We start from the raw sequence: 22,187 nt of genomic DNA on the forward strand, positions 1-22,187 counted from the left end.
ATCCCAAAATAATTTAATAGTAACTCCTCTAACATGAGAATATTCTTCCACAACAGTGACTTTAGGAAAAAGAAAGTCCTCTCTCCTTTTTTGAGATTAATTTTGTCCAGACTGGTTAGATGGTCCAGCAGTTAACAGCACATGAGTGAACTGAGTTTGGTACCCAATAGCCACACAGAATGGCTAAAACTGTCTAACTGGGATTACAGAGGATCCAGTACCCTCTCCTGGCCTTTGACAGCACCTGTACTCAAATACACATTCCCACACATAAATGTAATTTTTAAAAATAGTATTTATTCCAGCACTTGGGAGGCAGAGGCAGGTGAACCTCTTGAGGTCCAGCCAGTCCAGTCTACAGATTAAGTTCCAGGACAGCCAGGACTACACAGAGAAACCCTGCCTCGCAAAAACAGAAGCAAACAAAAATTCCCAGGAAAACCAATTCTGTAGAACCACTTTGAGAAAATCATTTTAGTCTTGAAATAGATGTATATAAAGAATAGCTCTAGGGTAACTAGAAAAAAAAAAAAAAATCAAGAAAAACACACATGATGGGTTTCGCAACTCTGACTAGCTCCAGCCCTGCTTGTGTGGTAGCTTTACTGGTAAGTCAGCATTACAGAGAAACCAATTCTAGATCGTTCCACATTTATGTCATCTATAAATGTGGTTCCCATGCACAAGAAGAAGCAGGAAAACATGTGATCAGCCTTTTCAACTTTAAGGACTATCTATGACCTGAGAGTTCACCCTATTCTTTTTAAGGACTAAAAAACATGAATCCTTCTAACAATGCTCCTGGTGCAACTGACAGTATATGGATTCTTTCTAACATCCAGACCAGAAAAAAAGAAAGATAATACACTATTACATAGCTCCTTGTTCTCTTAAACATTACTAGGTTGGGATATCTTTAAGTCTAGAAACCAATAGATTTGCATGAGTTTTTTCCTTGAGTTAGAAAGAGATACTGCAATCAAAAGAACAGTCACAGTAATCATGATTTAACCAATGAGGTAAAATTAAATGAAAATCCAAAGACACAAGCATTACAAGCCACTGTGACCATAGCATTTCAAGTATTTTCACAAAGCCAAGACTAGTTCTGTTCCCTTCAACATTAGCACACTAATTTACTTCTGTGTCACAGCGTATGTCCTTTATATGGGCTTTATGTAAGCTCTGATTACAAAAACTCTTACTCAAAGAAACCAAAAAAAAAGAAAAAAGAAAAAAAAAAAAGAAAGGAGAGCGAGAGCGAGAGCGAGAGCGAGCGAGAGAGAGAGAGAGAGAGAGAGAGAGAGAAAAGATAACTCATCAATCCCTCACTTGTTTCTATCTGCTGTTGCTCTGGGGTACTGTATTTGTTGGGGGGGGGGGCACAGCTTAGTTACTGTTGCACTAGGGGGTGCCTAATGTAGCTTAGGCTAACCTTAAACTGGCAATGTAACTGAAATTTGGGCCTGAACTCCTGACCTTCCTGATAGCACCCCCCAAGTGCTGGGATAGCAGGCGTACATTACCACACCCAGATCTGCTCCCTTCTTAATATGTAAGGTTTTTCTAAGGCCTACAGAGAGCAGGTGGAGGATGTGTGTGGTCCGCACACTTGATTAAGGAAATTTTTCTCTGGCTTGACCTGAAGAGCACAGGAAGCAAAGCTTTCAGAATTAAACTTCTTCTCAATGCCTCCCACAAGAGGAAAGCAAGGGAAATGTCCACAGGGAGACCAGACCCATGACCAGTCAGTGCCATCTCCAAAACATTGCCATATACCAATATACACAGATCCCAGACAATGAGCTTGTGGGCGTGGCTTATGATGCAGACATGCCTAGCTCTCACCAACTCAATGTCTGTGGCGATGCTGTTTCTTTGAAGTCTACAACAATTTTCAGGTTAAAAATTACTCCTCTAGGGGCTGGAGAGAAGGCTCAGCAGTTAAGAGCACTGACTGCTCTTCCAGAGGTTCTGAGTTCAATTCCCAGAAACCACATGGTGGTTCACAACCATCTGTAGTGGGATGAGATGCCCTCTTCTGGTGTGTCTTAAGACAGCAACAGTATACTAATATATATAACATAAATTATTATTTTAAAAATATTTTTAAAAATTACAAAGAAAATGGGGAAAAAAGACTGATTGTACCTGGGGGGTGGGGGTGGGGTGGGGGAATGAAAGTTGTAGTTGGTTTCTTCATTGTTCACAAACCTGCAGAGGAAGTCACATTCAAAGAAAAGCAATATATTCTCCATATTTTAAAAAAATGTGTACAAATTATTCACTAGGCTTTTAGGGCTTTTTAATAAATAAAATTGAAAAAAAAGTAGGTATTCCACATCCATAATCATACCCACACACAATGTGGAAGCTGTTGGCCACTCCTGACACCCAATTCTACTTCTAAGACATCTCTTAGAAAAAAATTAAAACATGTATTTGAACAAATGTTATGACTCAACCCGCATACAGTTTCATATTGAAAAAAGAATTATCTATTACAAACATCAAGAATGATTTTTAACAGAAAGCCAATGAATGCAAAATAAGAAATGACAAAGAACAAGCATATCAGAAACTCTTTCTAAGGCATAAATTCATAAAACTACATGTTACGTCAATGGGTGCTCCCTGCTTATATTTTGCTCTGCCTGCTAAGACGCCTAGCCCTGAGGTATTTCTCACTAAATTTCTCCTAGCTATGATAACATGTGACATGGCCCTAGGAAAGAAATGCTATACTGCTGAGAGCTCCACAGGGACACTGGTGGCTCAAGCAACCATAATCTCCAGGATGCTCTAGCCCCAACATGCAAAACTTCAGGGATGAAGAATAATTACTCTTTAGAAGTTAACTGGGACCATCTCACTCCTTCTTGCTTCAGCCTATACAGCTAGAAACAAATTCCTCTCTAAGCAGAGGCAGTAGAGAAGGCATCTCGGAAATGCTGCAGAAAATAAATGTTCAAGCATTTGCAGTCAACATCAAAGAGCAGTTGGTCTCATGTTTCAATTAGGCATTGAAGTATTTACTGATTCCCTAGCCTCCTGCTCCTCTTCCGGGGTTATTTTTTCACATAGCTCACCTCGCCCTCTTGAAGAACTTCGACCTCTAGGAGCCCCCACCACTGTTCCTCCTCCTCCTCCTCGTCCTGTCAATCGCAGGACAGCGGCACTATTTACAGACATGGAAAAGTTTCTCTGCCAAAAAATAAAAATAAAAATAAAAATAAAGGAAACAAAAATGGATAAAACACACAAACTACATATTGTTTCTCCCCACCTCCCACTGCAACTATAAGTGTAATGGTATCTAATTCCCATAAGCAATGGGAAACTGTGACTTTACAACACATAAAGATCATTCAAATCTAGTTACCTAACAATTTCTTTCTATCTTTGAGAGAGTCTCACTATGTAATCTGCCTACCCTGGAACTTGCTATGTAGATCAGGCTTGTTGAGGGACACAATACAAAAAAACCAAACTAACGTCTAAGTACACAAATTAACGTCTACACGTCTAAGTACAGACAAAATAAACTGAGCAGAGAAAGTTTTGTAAAGGAGGCTAGGTTAATTGGCACTTTTTAAAAGAGTACCCATTCTAACTGTATACAGATCCTTGGAGTTTGGAACTGGACAAGTTTGGGTGGGTATCATAATCTAGCTGTAGGAGGTTTTTGTGAGTTCATTATAATAAAGTGATTTCATTTCATTTTTTAATGCACTTAAGTCTCGTCAACTTACGAGAGGAGATAAGACTGTCATGAAAAAGTCTGAAGCAAAGCAATACTAAAAAGGAAAGATGCCCTTTTTGCCTGACTGTACTCAACAATGTGGATTAATAACCCCAAGAAGTATTTGCTAGAATGGGAAAATGTCAAGTAAAAATCTTTATGAGGTCAATCACCTGAAATGTGCGCATATGTGTGTGCGTGAGTGCATGAATCATGTGATTAATGTGTGTTTGGGTGTGTGCACACGTGTACATGATCACAATCATTTGGTACAAACCTGCATTTGTACCCATAGCCAATCTGGAATATAATCAAGCACAATTAGAGTAGGAAGTGGGTAACCACATGGGAGAGGGGATCGACAGAGGGTTTTAAATATGCCTGTTAATACACCTGAATGAATTAAGAGGCTTGGGAAAAGGTAACAAGTATTAAACATCTTCAAATGAACTATAAAATATAAAATTCTGGATATATAGAAGATTTAAACAAAAATACTGTAACAGATTAATTGAACCTTGTACACCTATAATCTAGTACCCATTGCACAGATGTGCACGGGTATAATACAGTGAAGGAACCTTAGACATGGCTGCAGTCACCAGCCCGCCAGGCAAGGAAGTAAAATGTAAACTTTAAGCTGGTGAGGAAGTACATGCCAGTAATCCCAGAACTCAGGAGGATTCCAAGGTTGCACAGGCAGCCTTTAGTTCCAGGTCAGCTTGATCAACTTGGTAAAATCCTATTTCAAGCTTTAAAAATAAAGAACTGGGATGTGGGTCAGTGGTACAGTGTGTGGTCACCATGCATAAGCCCCCTGGGTTCAATTCCCAATACTATCCAAGGTTATAAAACTCAATTCTCTTTAGTCTTCAGTGTTCTTAAATTCCAATCTATTAAAATGTTATCTCTACTACCCTCTTTTAAAGAACATGCAACTAATTAAATTTTTCTTCATTATTGAATTGTTAGTATGTGGATAATTTTCTCCTTACCACTTATCCTCTCAATTTTGTTAACTATAACTTGTTCAAGTAACTTTTAGAAACTATTAATAAAGTTGTTTTCTTTATCACATAGTCACGTAACTTCAAAAAACACAAACTAAAAGTTAAGAGGAAATACCTAACTCAAAAATCAATTTCAAGCTATATTTTAGTAAAATTACACATACACATTAACCTACCTTTTGTTTAAAAGTAATCAGTGGACTACCAAATATGCCTCTTGGCATTACAAGAATTAAGCAAGACTGTAAAGTCCCCAAATCTCAGTCAATACATTGTAATACTTAAGGGGCAGGGGCTGAGGCTCTGGGGTGGCTCAGTGGTCAAGAGCACATGCTGCTCTTGCAGAGGACCTGAGTTCAGTTCCCAGAAACCAAATGGCAGCTCATCAGTTTCAGGGGATCAGGTACCCTGTTCTGACCTCTATGGATACTAGGCATACACATGATATACAGAAATACATATAATCCAAAACACACACATACATAAAAATTGTATTTTTTAAAAAGATCAGGATTAACAGCATTTTGTGTACCAGGATCCCGTACAACATCTGTGTAAAAGCCAACTGTATCATGTATAAAAATAGATAAACATGTATTTCCATATTTTGTTATTAAGGTACAAGCTATAGTTTAATCTCTTTAAAAGGCAAATTCAACATATTTAAATGCTCATGTATTTTTTAAAATGCTCATACATTTTTAATGCAAAATTGCTACTACATATAAGTAGATAGATTGCTAAATGCAGTATTGTTTATAAAGGCAAAACATGGAAGCTACCTAAATATTAACCAATAATGGCTATCTTAAATAGCATAGGCTTCAAAGTCTCTCTACTATTTCCTAAAAGATGATGAGACATTAATTTAAACCATATTTTAAAAAACAAAGTCAGAATTCAATCATTTCCAGTTACTGGTTCACTACTGTTAAACCAACAGTTTTCAAGCGTATTTATTGAGCAATCTTTTTAAAATTTTCCCAACGATTCATTTAGACAATTACAAAATTCTGATTTCTGCCAGGTGGTGGTGGCGCACGCCTTTAATCTCAGCGCTTGGGAAGCAGAGGCAGGCGGATTTCTGAGTTCCAGGCTAGCCTGGTCTACAGAGTGAGTTCTAGGACAGCCAGGGCTATACAGAGAAACCCTGTCTTGAAAAACAAACAAACAAACAAACAAACAAAAAAATCTGATTTCTTAAGAAATATTATGGGGCCAGGAATAGTGGCACACCCCTTTAATCCTAGCACTCAGGAGACAGAGGCAGGCAGATCTCTGTGAGTTCAAAACCACCCTGTTCTAACAAAGCAAATTGCAGTATAGCCAGGCTATATAGAGAAACTGTCTTAGAAAAAAAGAAATGGAATGGGAGATTTCTCAACTCATTCTTTTGATCCAAAGTCCAGCAAGTTTTTTAACAAGGAGTAAAACATCCTCCCAATCTGGCTTTTCTGGCCACTGTTATCTCTAGAAATCTAAAAATTGTTTTAAGAAAAAAAAATTTGTAATTTCAGTTAAGTACAAACACCCCCCCCCCCCCCACACACACACACACACACATGAAGTTCACAAAATAACGGCAGTAAACTGCATACGGAATATAAAATTAGAGTACCAGGCTAGAACACAGCTTAGTGGTCTAGGGCTTGCCTAGTACACTGAAGGCCCTAGCCTCACTGCCTTAGGATATGTTTTTTTTTTCATCATGGTTTATTTACTTTTTTATTTCATGAGTTCTCCCTGCTTGTATGTGTGTGAGAGACTGTCAGATCCACTGGAACTAGAGCAGGTGTGAACTTGCCATGTGAGTTCTGGGAATTGAACTCATCTTTTGGAAGGGCAGCCATTGCTCTTAACCACTGAGCCATCTCTCCAGGCCCCTAAGCTACATTTAAAAATCACAAATGTCGTAAGAATTTTAAAAAATTTCTCAAAGACGACTATCCAACAGACTTAAAAATATAAGGAACTCAATATAAATAATAAAAACCAGTAAAGACTACCTCTATGAAAGAAAAATTCAGAGACAAAAATAAGAGAAATATGAATGGTAAGGACCTGCAACTTCATCAACATGGACAGAAAGCAAACTCAAAACAACAGAAACCTTTTTTTCCCAATGAGCAAAGAACTCTTTCAATAAAACCAGCTTTTTGTCAGAAAGGCAAAATAATAATCAATATATAGTACCATTTGCATAAAAAAGGAAAATACATATTTACTTGGAAAAACATACAAGAACTGGGCCCAGTGATGCCCACAAGTAGCCCTGCACAGAAGAAAACTTACTTGAGTCCACAAGTTTGAAACCAACTTAAGCAATATGGAAGGAGACCTAGTCTCAATAAATACACATATATCTATATATATACACTACTGATACTGCCTCCTGTGAAGAAAAAGAACACATATAGGGGGACAAGACTGAAGATTTTTCTAACATTATTATTATTATTATTATTATTATTATTATTATTATTATATACTATTTTCTACATTTTTATTCTATTTTTAAGCATCTCTTAACAGATTTATATGTTTATTATTTATCTGTTTATTTGATGGGGCAGTGAAAGCATGTGCCACAGTGCATGTGTAGAGGTCAAAGGACAACTTTAGGAAGTCAATTCTTGCATTCTACCTTGTTAAGACTTATTTTGATTGATGATGATGATGTTTTTAGTTGGGGTGGGGGGGCACACCTGTGCCACCACTCAGACGTAGAGGGCGGAAGATAACTCAAGGATTCAGTTCTTTCCTTCCTCCATGTGGACCTCAGGGATCAAGCCTAGGCTCTTTAGTCTGCAGCAGGTCCCTTTACCATGTCTCTGTCCCTCTTGCTTTTGCAGTTGTCCTTCATACTCCAGAGTATCTGGCCTCAGAACATCCAGATTGCTCTCCTGTCTCTTCTTCCTATTCTGCCTTAGGAAAGCTGAGATTACAGCTGTGAGCCATTGCACATATCGTTTTGCTTTTTCAAACAAAGGTTCCAGGAACCAAACTCAGGACACTAGCTTGTAGAGCAAGGGTATTCACCTGATGAGCCACTGTCCTGGTCCATTACTGTTGCATGAATAGACATGCATATGTAAACATTCAAATGTCTATGTATACTTATATGTATGTAGGGGGTAAAAGTATGTGCACCCAGACAGAAACCAAGGCAACATGAAGCAACTTTTTTAAATTTCCTTTTCTTTTTAAAATTTCCTTTTCTGTTTTTATTACTGTGAGGGAGAGTGAGGGGAGGGACAGACAGGGAGAGAGAAACAGAGAGGGAAAGAGAGACAGAGAAGGAATGAGTGCATACACGTAAGCAAAAAAGTGCTGTGTGTGGTATATGCACACATGGATGTTGAGGTACACACTTGTATGAAGGCCAGACAAGGACATTGTGCTCTATCATTCCCATTGACTCCCTGAGACAGGGTCTCTTGCTAAAGCTGGAGCTGTTTGTCAACAAGCTCTAGAGAACCTCCTGTCTCTCTCTATCCTCAAAAATCACTGAAATTATAGGTATACATAGCCAACTTTTACATGGCTACTAGGATCCAAATTCAGATCCAAAATGCTTGCTGTGTAAGCATGTTTAAACCATGGAGCCAGCTCCCCTTTCTACCCCCCTAACCTTATTTTTTGAGACAAAAATCTCTCACTGAACGCAGAGATGTTCATTTAGGCTGGCCAACAAGATCCTCTTGTTAATGCGTCCAAAAGCTGAGATTGCAGGCATGTGCCATTTCACATGACTTTTATGTGGGTGCTGGGAAATCATTTTCCCCGCTGAGCTATCTCCACATCCCTGTAAGTTTTTCTATTAAAGCCACTTGATTTCTTGCTCATTAATAAAATAAATAAGGTTTTTTAAATGATGCAAAAGTTCTCAGCAAAATAGCTGAAACTGAATTCAGAAACATACTAAGACCAAACATCATGATCAACTGGGCTTCATCCCAAAGATGCAAGGTTGATTCAACATACTCAAACTAGTAAATGAATATATCATATAAATAAACTTAAGAACAGCAATCACATAATCTCAATCGATGCAGAAAGGATAATTAACAAAGTCCAACATACCTTCACAATAAAAATCCTAGAGACTTTAACAACAGATGGAGCAAATCTCAAAATACAAGGTTACTTTTTTGGACAAAACTGAAAAACAAAGAACTAGAAAACATATACCCAAATGGAGTTACTGGTGAGGGAGAGCACAGTGATCACAACAGCTGCAGAAGCCTATTGGACAATGTCCAAAAGAGCTTTAAAAACTTGCCAAGAATTAAAACCCAATAGTTCCACTATTCTAGGACAGCCCACTTACTACATGAATGACATAGCAGCAGCAGCATGACAAGTGCTTGCCAAGCATACACGGGCTAACCCTAGGCTAACTCCAGCAACATCACCACAGAACACAAAAATATCACTGGAATACAACCTACAATGAAAAAATGATCACAACAGCCAAACATCCTACAGCACATACTGGAAAAACTATGAGGAGGGATGGAAAAAGGACAGAATCAAGAGCAAGGGAGGAAGGGAAGACAGATCCATGAGAATGCTCTTCAACTAGACACCAGTATTAGCTATAGGACCCTGGTGAATATACTAAATGCCAACGAAGTGTTGTGATGACTATTCCTAGTTGTCAACTTGACTAATCTGGAATGAACTACAATCCAGAATTGAAGGGCTCACCTGTGATCCAGATCTTAAGGCTGGAAGACACAAGTTTCTGACCTAGATCTTGGCATGGAGATCTTAATGCATAGTGGCCATGAAAAGCTTAGGCCAGGCAAGGTAGTACATGCCTGTAATCCGAGGAGACTATGGCAAGGAGATCTCGGAGTTCAAGGTCAGCCTGAAACAAAGCAAGTCCCAGATCCAGGCATAGTAGTGCACACCTTTAATCTGGGCCGCACCTTCTGATAGAGACCTGAACAAGAACACAGGAAGGAGGATCTGTTCTTCACCTGCTTGCATTTACTTGCCAGCACATCTGTTGGAATCTACTGCTACTGAACACCAGCTGAAACAACTAGCATCATGGGGCTGAGCAAATACTAGATTCTTGGACTTCCCAGCCACAGCTGCCCATTGCTGGGGTAGTTGGACTACAGACTCTAAGTCATCACAACAAATTCCCCTAATATATACATTCCATAATTCTGTGACTCTAGAGAACTCTGACTAATACAAGTGTATACCCATTAAAATAGTTAAATTTGGGGCTAGAAAAACAGCACAGTTGTTTAAGTGCTTGCCCAAGCACTAGAACCTAGGTTAGGTTCTCCAAAACCTACATAAAAAATTGTCAAACTGGGGCTAGAAAGATGGCTCAGTGGTTGAGAGTATGTACTGATCTTCTAGAGAAACTCAGTTTGTTAACCACGTTAGGCAGTTCACAACTACCTATACCACCAACTCCCAGGGATCTGACCTTTGGCTTGTATCATAGGGATACAAGCACCATATGATATGAGCACACAGGCCTGCATGCAAACATATACACATAATTTTTTAAAAATAAATTAAAATACGTATTAAAGTTAAAAAATAAAACTGCCAACCAGTTTTACTGGCATATACTTGATTCTCAGAGCTATGAAGGAAGAGAAAGATTCCTGGGATTCAGTGACCAGCTGGCCAGCCAACTAGCACATCTACTTGGTCAGTTCCAATTCAGAGAGATCTTGTCTTTAAAAAAACAAAAAACAAAAAACAAACAAACAAAAAAACAGAACAAAAACAACAACAACAAAAACAGGGGGTGGGACTCAGAAATTAAGTCACAGATAGAGGCTATCATTAACCAAGCCATTAATATCAGCCTCTCTAAGACTCATAAACCCTGAGGACGAGGGTTATCCAGTACAAAGGAGCCTGAAGGGCCAAGCACTGCCATCCCCTAGACTTGTAAAACTACTGTGATCAACTGTGGTTCCTGAACTGGGCCCACACAAGGCTTACTCTATCAATAGTCAGGTCAAGAGGCTCACAGGGCCCATCCTTTACCTCTCAACTATTATTTTTAATAACATCTGAGAGAAGGATTTGAAATCACTGTCTTTAGTTGTGTCTCTAATCCACCCAGCACCCATGGATAGCTTGAAACCCATGGTCACACAGGTATCCCTGGTTGGTCACCAACATGATCAAGAGTGATGTGAGATGGGGTATAGAGTGGGTGAGGTAAGGAGACAGAAGGTCAAATGGTCAATGTGCAAAGCACTCATTAATATGAGCAATTGGAAAATCACAATAAAAATTAAAAATAAACAAAAAGAAGGTGCACAGCACCTTAAGAATGACGAGTTTGTCCTCTGGCCTCCACATGTACCTGAACATCCATTTATATTTTTACACACAAAATGGTGGGCTATACAGAGTGTGGTGATGCATACTTGTAATTGCAACACTTGAGAGATGAAGGTAGGATCAGAAGTTCAAGGTTATCTTCAGTTATGTAATGAGTTCAAGGCAGTCTCAAAATTTAAAAAGGTCAATTTTATGATGCAGATTTTGTATCAAAGTTATTTAAAAAAAAAAAAAAAAAGAGTCAAATGGCTACAGCACTTGCTTATCATGCACAAAGCCCTGGGTATGATCTCAGTAATGTGGAAAATCAGACACACCCCTCAGCATATGTAATCTCAGCATTTGGTGGTACAGATGGGAGGGTCAAGAGTTGAAGGTCATCCTTGGATACATTTCAAATTCAAGGCCAGTCTGTGCTACAAGAGACACTATACCGCAAACAAACAAACAAACAAACAAAAAAAAAAAAAAGCAAAATTGATGGAATTCTTCAGTTAACATGGAATTCAGAATTCCAACAAAATCTCATTTTCTCCAATGTAGTATCTATAAACTCCTTTAAATCAATCTTTCATCGATAAACAATTAAAGTCATTACATAAAACTGACACTTTTTAGACCAAAATCTTACTTTCTTACATTACCACCATACCTATAAAAAAGAAACCACCAAGCACAGTGCTGACAGAGAGTTTCAGGTATGTTCTAAGCTGAAGATTTAATTAATATGTGTAATTGAAAAAAAAAATAGTAGTTAAATGAATTCATTGTTGAGAATTCAGGTAGGCAATTACCTGTGAAAAAAGTATGCTTTTCTGCAAAGATGATCTTCCCCTTCCTTCTTGGGGAGTGAGAGGGGAGCATTTCCCCTCAACTTGAATATTTCATAAGGGGTAATTCCCAATGTCCTTAAAGATCTAGAAACAAGGCTTCAGAGACAAGTTAGCAGTTAAGAGCACTGGGTGCTTTTCCAGAGGATAAGGGTCCAATTCCTAGCATCTACATGGTGGCTCACAAGTATCTGTAATTCTGATGCACTCTTCTGGCCTCTTTGGGGTCCAGGAACAAATGTGGTACATATATACAGAAAAGGCAAAACACCCATATACATATAAAAGCTAAAAGTTTCCACAATTAAAAAAAATGCAAAAAGATTTCCTGATCTCTGCATTACACTCAACAGGTTCAGAATAGAAAGCAAAACCTTGACAAGTCAGAGCCTTTCACACACCAAGCATCAATAAAGATGCCAACCTGTACTGAAGAGAGGCTATCCCCAGGACCTTAGTGATCACTCTCCATATCAAAAGCAGTAAGAGTTGGGCCTGAGGCTTAGAGCTAAGTACAAACCTGCTCTTCTTCTGTAAAGGGTACTAAAGCCAAGGGTGGCAAGGGCTCCTCCTGTAGGATAGGCAGGAATTCTTTCTCCAGAAGATCAAAAGGTATCTGTGTGATAAACATAAGGCCAGAGATTGCTATTTCTCCAACTGCAAGAAGATAAACCCAAGAAACGGCGTTGTTTTCTAGCAATGAGCTTATTCGATTATAATTAATTTCTGTTAACTATACAGTACTTACATTAAAAACTCTAGTCATAGCCAGGCATGCTGGTACTCGTCTTTACTCTCAATAGAGGGAGGCAGAGGCAAAGCAGATCTCTTTTAGATCAGCCTGACCTAGAGGAACTTTCAGGCCAGCAGGATCTTTTTAAGACCCCATCTCAAAAAATAAAATACTCCAGCTACCCACCCTCTCCTCCCATGAAGCCACTTCCTTTGGATTTGACATTGAGTCTGGTATTCCAAAGTACATAGCAGAGGAATAACATCTCCACATTTAACTTAAAGCAAATACTAAGGAAATTTCAAAGCAATTTTGTCCTAAATATGAAATTGTCTATTAGTAAATTAAAAACCAAGTATATTGGGGAGAAAAGAAAAAAAGAAAAAAGAGGTTATTATCTGCCCTAGTCTAGAAAAGTCTATTTCACATTGTTTCAGCTTGGTCTTTTTTTAAGTGAAGCAAGTATTAGATTTCAAGATGTCTCCCCACTAAACCTTTAATTTTACTTGAGGAAGGCAGGAGAGGAAAGCTGCTCCTTCCTCACTCCTAGACCCATATTGGGAAGGAAGGTAAGGGATAAAACATGGAGACTATCAACAGTGCTGACTGTTCTGCTGCCACTAAGTCACCTGTTCCCAGAATGACATCATGGATCCTCTCTAAGGCCAGCACATCCCTCACTATTAACCATGGTGTACTACAATGTGGAAAAGGAGTAAGATGGAAAAAGCGGAAGCCATCAGACACAGAACAGGTACACTGTTCATCCCTGGCTCAGCCTCAATTCTCAACTCGTTTTGTATTTTCTTACCTTGTAGTCTTTAAGGAAAAGTGCTAACATTTCTTCTCGGCCATATCGATAATCTGCTAATTTATACTTTGGCAGGGCTGGAGAAAGAGGAGGGGACGTGATACTCCCACCACTGGACAGAGCACGGAGCCTAAAATAGGAAAAACAGAGAATATAAAATGAAATGAAAAATATTCTGACACTATAGGCTTTCTGCAGTTCTTTTAAAAAAGCAAAAACTCTGTTATCTTAAGCAGCAAAGATTTTTACCTTTTACACAAATCTCTGCCACAGCACACTGAGATGTTCACTAAATGCTAACTAGGCAGTCAGTGATAACTGAGCAATTCCAGTACCTACAGGGTGCCACCGTGGGCTCTAAGAAGCTTCAAGTTTGGAAATAAGACAGTTTTTTTGTTTTTTGTTTGTTTTTTTTTTTTTTTTTAACCAAAATACAAAACCGGGGAGAGCATCAGACCCAGAGTAAGTTTACTAAGTATTGGTGAAGATGTGAAACAAGAGAAACTCAGCAGGTAAGGGCACTTGCTCAAAGCCTACAGGCAAGAATGAATGCAGCCCCTGGAAGGCAACAAAAAGATGAGAAGAGAACCAACTCAGAAGCTGTCCTCTGACCTCCACATGAGCTAAAGCACAGATGTGCAATATATACACAAATACACACATACACCCACACACTCGTGTACACACAAACAGTAATTTTTAGTTTTTAAAAGATCAGGACTAGAGAGATAGCTTAGGAATTAAGAGTCTATACTGCTCATGCATAGTACCTGGGTTTGGTTCCCAGCACCTACATCAGGCACCTCACAAGAGCCCATAACTAGCTCCAGAAGATCCAAAGCCTATACTCACATGCACAGCACAAAATTAAAAATATTTAAAAGGACTATAAGGTGTATGAATGCATGAAAGTGTTCTTGGACTTTCTGACTGACAGCCAAGATTAAAAAGAGAAATACTGAAGGTGATCAGGATTATAAATTGTAATAGCCACTTCTAAGAAAGATTTTGAGACAGTTAAACATTTAAAATTTCTTTGGCTATTTGATAATAGCTAAAATACTTAGTAAAATATGGAGCATAAAAGAGAAAGCTAAATACAGAAACTTACAATAAAAAGTAATTTTAAAAGTCTCTTGAGTGATCAGCACAGCTCCTAGGTTTGAATCTCAATGCTACCAAAATAAACAATAATAATAACTTGGATTTGGTTTTTGGAGTTGGTTGTTTTTGAGACAAGGTCTCACTAAGCTTAGGGTAACTTGCACTCACCACTATCTAGCCAAGGATGACCATAAACTTCCAATCCTCCTGCCTTTATCTCCTAAATGCAGGCCCAGTTTTAGGCAGTGCCTGGGATCACCAGCAGCTAGGTAGTTTCATTAACTAAGCTGTAAAGAACCTACTTAGTAGTACTAGGGTAGTAGTAGTAACCTACCCAACCCAACCCAAAGTAATGTTATAAAGAAAGATCGGCCTGGGGCAAGAAAGGGATACTCAGCAGAACTAGCAAAAGAAAGCTACCACTAGCAGTCATGGTGGCACACTTAATCCCAGCTCTTGGAAGACCAAGGTAGGAGGATCTCTGTAAGCTCAAGGCCAACAGTATCTACTACCAAGATAGTCAGGACTACACAGAGACCCTGTCTCAAAAACAACAACAACAACAACAACCAAAAAAAAGTAAAAATAAAAATAAAAAAATAAAAGGAAGGGAAAGGCAAGGCTGGGATGAGATGAATGGTTTATACTACACTAGAAACAGCTGACTGGGGCTACCCAAAGTTCTATTCAGTATCAGATACCAGATATCTAAAATAGACTAAGTTATTTCAATTCAGTGTGTATACCCTAAAGGAAAATTCAACAGATATTCTAAAATATATCCTCTAAAGTGCTAAGTATTTAAAATTAACATGAAAACTAGTCAAAGTGGAGTAAATATTTGTCTATTATTCAAAAATGGTACATGCATAATAAACATGTTTACACACAGAAGTTATACTGAATAGACACTAGTACAGTGAGAATGGTTCTAGCATCTTACTGTTTAAAAACAGACAATTCTTAACACATAAAGTATTACAAAGCATATAACAAACTCAAATGTACCAGTCACTCATGTCCAAAATCAGCAATCCATGGCCAACTTGGTTCTCTGTATCACTTCACTAGCCTTGGAAGCTATTTTGAGGGAACATTTTGTCCTATCATTTTATATGTAAATTATCTCAGAGTTTAAACTCCTATCTATGACGTGGTTTTTAAAGCTTCTCTCTTCTCTCTTACACTCACTTGAATAGGCAAGTGAGTGTAAAGGCTAGTAAGATGTGTTGTTATTTTGGCAATCCCTCCCCTGTGGTAGTATATTAACCATCATGAGGCACACAGTGCCTGGCTGGTGTTCTGTACAGCTAGCAGGTACTGATAATCAATGCCTGGATCCCTAACTTCACTACAGCTGCCACCGAATAGTTCTATTCTATTGCACATTCTCTTCTCTTGTAACATTTCTGCAAAGAGAAACTTGTCTCTTACACCATTTGGTACAGTGACTCCTGTTACAGCTTGCATAGGAAAGGAAGGAAAAAAAAAAAAACCCTGTCTCTTATTTTCAAAAAGTCATCTAACATCAACTAACATATTGCTTCTTAATATTTAAATTCACTGAAACTACTCTTAACAATGCTCCTACTATCTCATTACTAACTAGTAAGAAACTTTCCAAATAGCTCCTACTGGGCCTTTTGGACATGGCCCTATTAAGTTTTTTTTAACAGTTTATTTTCTATCTAGTACCAAGTGTCCCAGAATCATCTTATGTCATTTCTTGCATCAGTCCAGTGTCCAAAAGACAGAAAAACACTCCACAAAAGAGTAAGGCAACCACTGATAAAGACCTTCAAAAAACTGCTTCCCGCTGGGCAGTGGTGGCGCACGCCTTTAATTCCAGCACTTAGGAAGCAGAGGCAGGTGAATTTCTGAGTTCGAGGCCATCCTGGTCTACAGAGTAAGTTCCAGGACAGCCAAGATTACACAGAGAAACCCTGTCTCGAACCCTGCTCCCCCCAAAAAAGGAAAAACAGAAATTGCTTCCCATCAGAATCTTAAGAGTTGGGCTCTGTCTGCTGGGGGGTAAAGCACTTGCTAGACCATGAGTTCAGATCTCCACACACCCATTTTTTAAAAAGACAGGTGTGTTGGCAGATGTTTACATTCACAACTTACGAGACTGAACATAGAAGGGTGAAGGAAGTAGAAGCTGTCTTACTGGGCAGCCTATCTAACCAAATTTCAAGTTCAATGAGAAAATCTTGTCTTAGATAGATGGATGATAGATAGACAGATCTATCTATCTATCTATCCATCCATCCATCCATCCATCCATCCATCCATCCATCCATCCATCCATCCATCTATCTATCTATCTATCTATCTATAGAGAGAAGATATAGACCCAGCCAGCCAGCCAGCCAAAGTGTAAAGAACTTCAATGTTGACCTCTGGTCTCCATGTGCACTCCTCAATCTCTATAAACGTGTACATGATCACATACACAATGAACAAACAACTGTTGTTTGGACTGCCCTGGAAAAGTAGGCCGTGTGCCTCTAAAAACAAAAGCTGGGAAATATATACATGTTGGCATATTTGCCCTAACTTAAGCTTTATAAGAACCTCAATACAAAAGAGAAGTACGAAGCACAGTAACAGGGCACTGGCTAAGTATACAGAAGACCTTGGGTTCTGTCCCCAGTACTGGGGGGCAGGCGGAAGAAACTAATGCATCTGAGCAGTCACACAGAACTAAAATTCAAGCCTAGGATTTCTATGATTTAAATGACTATGTTATACTAATGAGATTCCAATTTTCCTTTTGAATAGCCAGTTTATTTGCCAGGCACTAACTTTTAACATCTTCCATATCATACTGAGCCAATATTCTTCCCAATAGTTTCTAACACCAGAGGGCACACTAAGCTGGTTCATGTGAAAATCCTGGTGACTCGGAGTCACCATGTTTTACCAGAGACTCCCTCATAACCTAAGAGCCCTAATTCTAAAACAGCTCCTCATATCAAGTTTCCCACTTCATTTACTACCCTGTCCCTTCCTATGAACCCCAATGACTTCTCAAAAAGGACCAAGACCTTCTTACAGGCACCATATTCACTAACAGAGTTAGAACTATCAGAGTTCCCTCTCCAGAATCTGTGAAGAGATTAAAGCAATTTAAAAAAGAAAAGAAAAAAGGATTGTTTGATTGTTTATCTAGCTCAAGTGTGATCTGACTCAAAAGTCAATTCCAAGACCCACCCACCCAGATAACACAGAAAAGCAGAGCTGCATGAAGGAATATCCCTCCCCAAAGCGCACCAGTGACCTTTAACCACTTCCATACAATCCTCTTTTCTAGAATCTGATCTCCCACGTTCTTCCCTAGTCTTTAAAGATAATAGATACATAGCAGTGACTTATTAGTATAGCACCTTACTTGTAGCTCTGAACTATTCATCTTTCATTCTAGAAATGTCTTTGCTTCCTTATTTTTTTTTATAATTTCAAAACCCAAAACAACCTGGCTTCTCTCACCACTGCATTACTCTACAAAGTACTTTAACACTGGGGAAAAAAAAAACAAAAACAAAAAAGAAAAAAAATAAGACAATTCTATTCCTGTGGCCTTCACCTCCCAGCCTACAAGAGTCCAGTCCTACCATATGTAATAAGAAATAGGGACCAGACACAAGACTCTCCAAAATCCTAAAATGTTCTCCAAACTTTCACTTAATACTATTCAAATTCATTTAAACTTATACAGCAGTTTGGAATGTCCACATTTGTGTGACAGCCTGGGAATCAAAAACCACTTATGTGTAAGCTTTTGATCTTTCTAGTCATGCTATGATCACTCCCTTAGAGGCAGGTCTTCATATACAATCGTATAGTCTACGGGGTCCAACATGCCCAACCCCTTACTCAGCGTCAGCTTTTTAGTCTGTACCTCTCCATCACTCCATCCTTAGGGCTCACTCACCTTCTCCCATCTTCTACACCCATTCACAGTATCTCAAGCCTAAATCTCTCACACCACCTCCAGTTCAGTATCTTGAATGATACAATTATTCTCATTCTATCTTCTACATCTCTCCTTTCAAATGCAAATGTGACTAAAGCGATTCTTTGTTGGTGCACAAAGGCTATATAAAACTCCAACAAGTCACAAGAAAGTGTGCCTCCATACTCACTGCTCCCAAACTTCACATTACAGAAAAGGCAAATGTTTATCTTAAATCTGCAATCTCTTGCATCCTTGTCTTTTAACATGCCCCTTCTTCAGTCAGAATTACTTAAATATTTTTCTGAACCATTATCAGAAGTAGAGAAAAGGAAAGACACTAAACTAAGGACAGCAAAGGTCAATTTGCAAATACAGGAAAGAGAAGCAGAATGTAACTCAAAGCTAGAAAGCCTGGGGAGGGGTTGGGGCGGTAGGCCATAGCAGGCACTTGTCAAGTGCGTTTTATTTTGTTTTGTTTTTTGAACAAATCTTAATATTCTCTTCTAAAACCCAGCTCCTTTGGCTAGTAGCTCATTCACTGCCCCTTTAGCCCTTTTTTGAGAGGGTCGTCTGACTTCTCTTTCTTCTTGCTGAATATGGACAGTAATCTAGCAGCCTCAGAATCATATTCTCTTGTCCCTGCCCACCTTTGCCAATAAAGCCTGAATACCTTTAAGTTTGTGGAGTGTCTAATTAATAACTCTGGTGCACTGATCAAAATTGAGAAATAACTGTCTTTAATAGTGAAATTGGTTCGTTCCTAGGACAATTAAATTGAAAAAAAAGAGATTAACTATTTTAACAAAGGTATAAATGAAGTGCTGGGTGGGTGGGAGGGAGGGGGTTGTTTCTTCTCTTTTGTAAGCAAAAACCTAAGACTTCTTTTGGGGGGGTGGGGGGGACACCAAGGGAGTTTCCTGTGTGTATTCCCCAGAAAGCAAGGTTGTCTATAATTATTCCCCCTATAATAAAAGCATCTGAGTAGGAAAAAAAGTCAACTGGAATTATCTAGGTAGATATCTGATATCTGATCCTTAAATTTTTCTCAAGTAAAATTTGATTTTGAGGTGTTTTGAAATACACATTTACAAAGAAAATATCAGAGGATATAAACTCACATGTCAGCAAAGACTCTTTGAGAGAAGAACTACAGGTAATTTAGACCTTTTTTTATTTTTATTTTTTTCTGTACCACTATTTCCTCCAGATTTTCTGGTTACTGTAATCAACAAAGAAAAAAAAAAAAAATCTAGAAGACCTAATCTAAATCAAAAGTATTTAATAACAAAACAACTTTTCAATATAGTATTTTAAGCACTCAAGAGGCAGAGGCAGGTGGAACTCTTTGAGTTCAAGACAAGCCTGGTGTACAGAGTTCCAGGACAGCCAGGGCCACACAGAGAAATCCTGTCTCAAATAAATAAACAACAAAAAGTTTTGTCAAAGACAACATAAACACAGAGGAAGTGAATTAAGTTCACACTATCCTTCTGGTGGTTAATCTGAAGTGTTATCTAAACCTTAAATTAAAAATCCAACTTTTGATTTAATTGTTCTACTTTCAAGGAAATCAATCCAAGGAAAATGATCAGAATATAAACAAAATCATTCATAAGTACACATATATCATTTACAATAACAAAACACTGAAAACAACTTTACTTTCCAGCAATTCACTCATTCATTTAATAAACATTTATTGAGTGCCTATGAGCCAGGCACTGAAACTACAGCAGTAACAAGCTATACAACAATCAATCCAGACCAAATGCCTGCTCACAATGGAGCTCACAGTCTAGTGAGAGCTAGAGGTTGTGTTATGAGCAAGAAAGTACTTAGCATATCACATTTTGATATAGATCACTAAAGGACTTAGGGAGTAAGAGAGGGGGCAAGCTATACAGTCAGAAATTCTAAAGTGGTCATATTTGGAGAAAAGCAGTTAAAAACTGAGTACTGTTTTTTAATACCTAGAAAATGATTTGCTTCATTAAATCTGTCATATCCTTTTTCACTATTTTGGTGAATCTGTAATGTGTTTCCTTATCCTAAACAATCTACAACCTAATGATTCTGTTGGCTTACTATACAGGTGTGGTCCTTCCCCACAGTTTTCAAGGTTCATCTATCAACACAACTGCCCCAGACAAGACTAGAGGGAGAAATAGGAAGATAAAATTTTCAATTACAAGTAAATTTTTAAAAATAAAACAAAAATTTCATTTTATACATTGCTTATTAAGCATTGATAACTTCGATATAAAGGATTTCATTAAATGTTTCAATATGGTTCAACAGTTACAAAATGACTCAACATAATCCCTCTATTTGTGGATTCTCAACTGTTCTGATCACAATTCCGCACAATATTTGTGATGAACGTGTTAAATAAGAAAAGATGCTAGCAGTCTCATGGCAGCTTTCCAGCTCAGCAGTATTTCAGCTGTTTAAGGGCCTCATATACTGTCTTGGCTGGAAAGAACTCATGGGTGGAACAAGCAAGGCTGAGCCTACTCAGCTCTCCACTCCTCAGACTATCTGCACTTCAGGTGACTCACTCCGTAAAGGCTCCTAGCTGCCAACACTTACAGGCTTAGCCTAGGTAACAACTCTGTTTAGGAATGGAACTGATGACTATCCTCTGCTAAGGTTATCTCAGTTAAAATTAAACACTGCCCAGTACTTCAGGGCAACAATAAGGGGGACATGTAAGGCATACTGACAGACTAAACCAATGGCAAGGAGATACCTGGAAATGATTTAATGTTTGGTAACACATGTTGTAGGACAGCAAACTTTCTACAAAGGACCAAAAATGAAATGTGCAAGCTCTGAGAACTAGGCAGCCTCTGATAGACGTACTCATCCTTGCCAGAGTAGCACAAAATCATCAAGGTAACATGGAAACAAAAAAGAACATGCTGTCTTCCAATAAAACTTTATTTACAAAAACTTTACTTACACTCCAACAGGATTCCACATGCCAACCAGTGATGGAAGATGTTAAACAAACTCAAGAATATCACCAGTTTGGTTGTTTTGGTTTTGTTTTGTTTTTAATTCTTTTGGTTTTGGCTAAATTTTCTGGTGTTGCTTTTCCACTACATAATATTATCAAGTGCTTTAAGAAGAAAACTCTTTACTTAACAATTTTAATCATGGTTTTACAAAGAAAAACGTATAGGATGTATGAATACAAAAGAAAAGTAATAATGGCAGAACAGCTGCACAAACCACAGTTTACAAAGTGAACTATATGCATTTAAATCCACCTGGTTAAAGAAGTTACTAAGATATGAATAAAGATTTAGCTTTAAGAATGCTAAAATGTTTCTATAATACTAACAGCTGAGAACAGCCTCTATATGCTCCATCTGGAGAACTGGTTAAATGATAGTACATCCATACAATCAAACTATTAAATAGAACCAAAAAACATTTATTAAAAGGTTTTTTTTTTTACTTAGTTTTTTAAAGGTTACAAGATTGAATGCACAGTATGATCCGATTTTGTGAAAATAAAATATACATATATACAAACAAGATACATAAAACCACTTGGAAAGATATACCAAGATATGTACAGTGTGTACTAAGGATCAAATTAAGGTAATTATATCTTTTCCTTGCTCACTTATAAATTTCTGATTTTTCTAGAAACAAAGTGAT

At 38.1% G+C, this 22,187-nt stretch overlaps 1 protein-coding gene across 4 annotated transcripts in view; it reads right to left on the bottom strand.

Annotated features, from left to right (window-relative positions):
• Gigyf2 (GRB10 interacting GYF protein 2) overlaps positions 1-22,187 on the bottom strand; it is a 125,061-nt gene that overhangs the window by 71,939 nt on the left and 30,935 nt on the right. For all 4 annotated transcript variants that reach the window (XM_034521652.2, XM_034521653.2, XM_034521651.2 and 1 more), the window contains 3 exons: positions 13,457-13,586; positions 12,433-12,528; positions 3,090-3,204 (listed from right to left, as the gene is read on the bottom strand). In XM_034521652.2, the coding sequence (XP_034377543.1) occupies positions 3,090-3,204; positions 12,433-12,528; positions 13,457-13,586 (341 nt within the window). The remainder of the gene's footprint in view (positions 1-3,089; positions 3,205-12,432; positions 12,529-13,456; positions 13,587-22,187) is intronic.

Source organism: Arvicanthis niloticus, chromosome 17, assembly GCF_011762505.2.
Source record: "Arvicanthis niloticus isolate mArvNil1 chromosome 17, mArvNil1.pat.X, whole genome shotgun sequence".
In the NCBI taxonomy this organism is placed as follows: Eukaryota; Metazoa; Chordata; class Mammalia; order Rodentia; family Muridae; genus Arvicanthis; species Arvicanthis niloticus.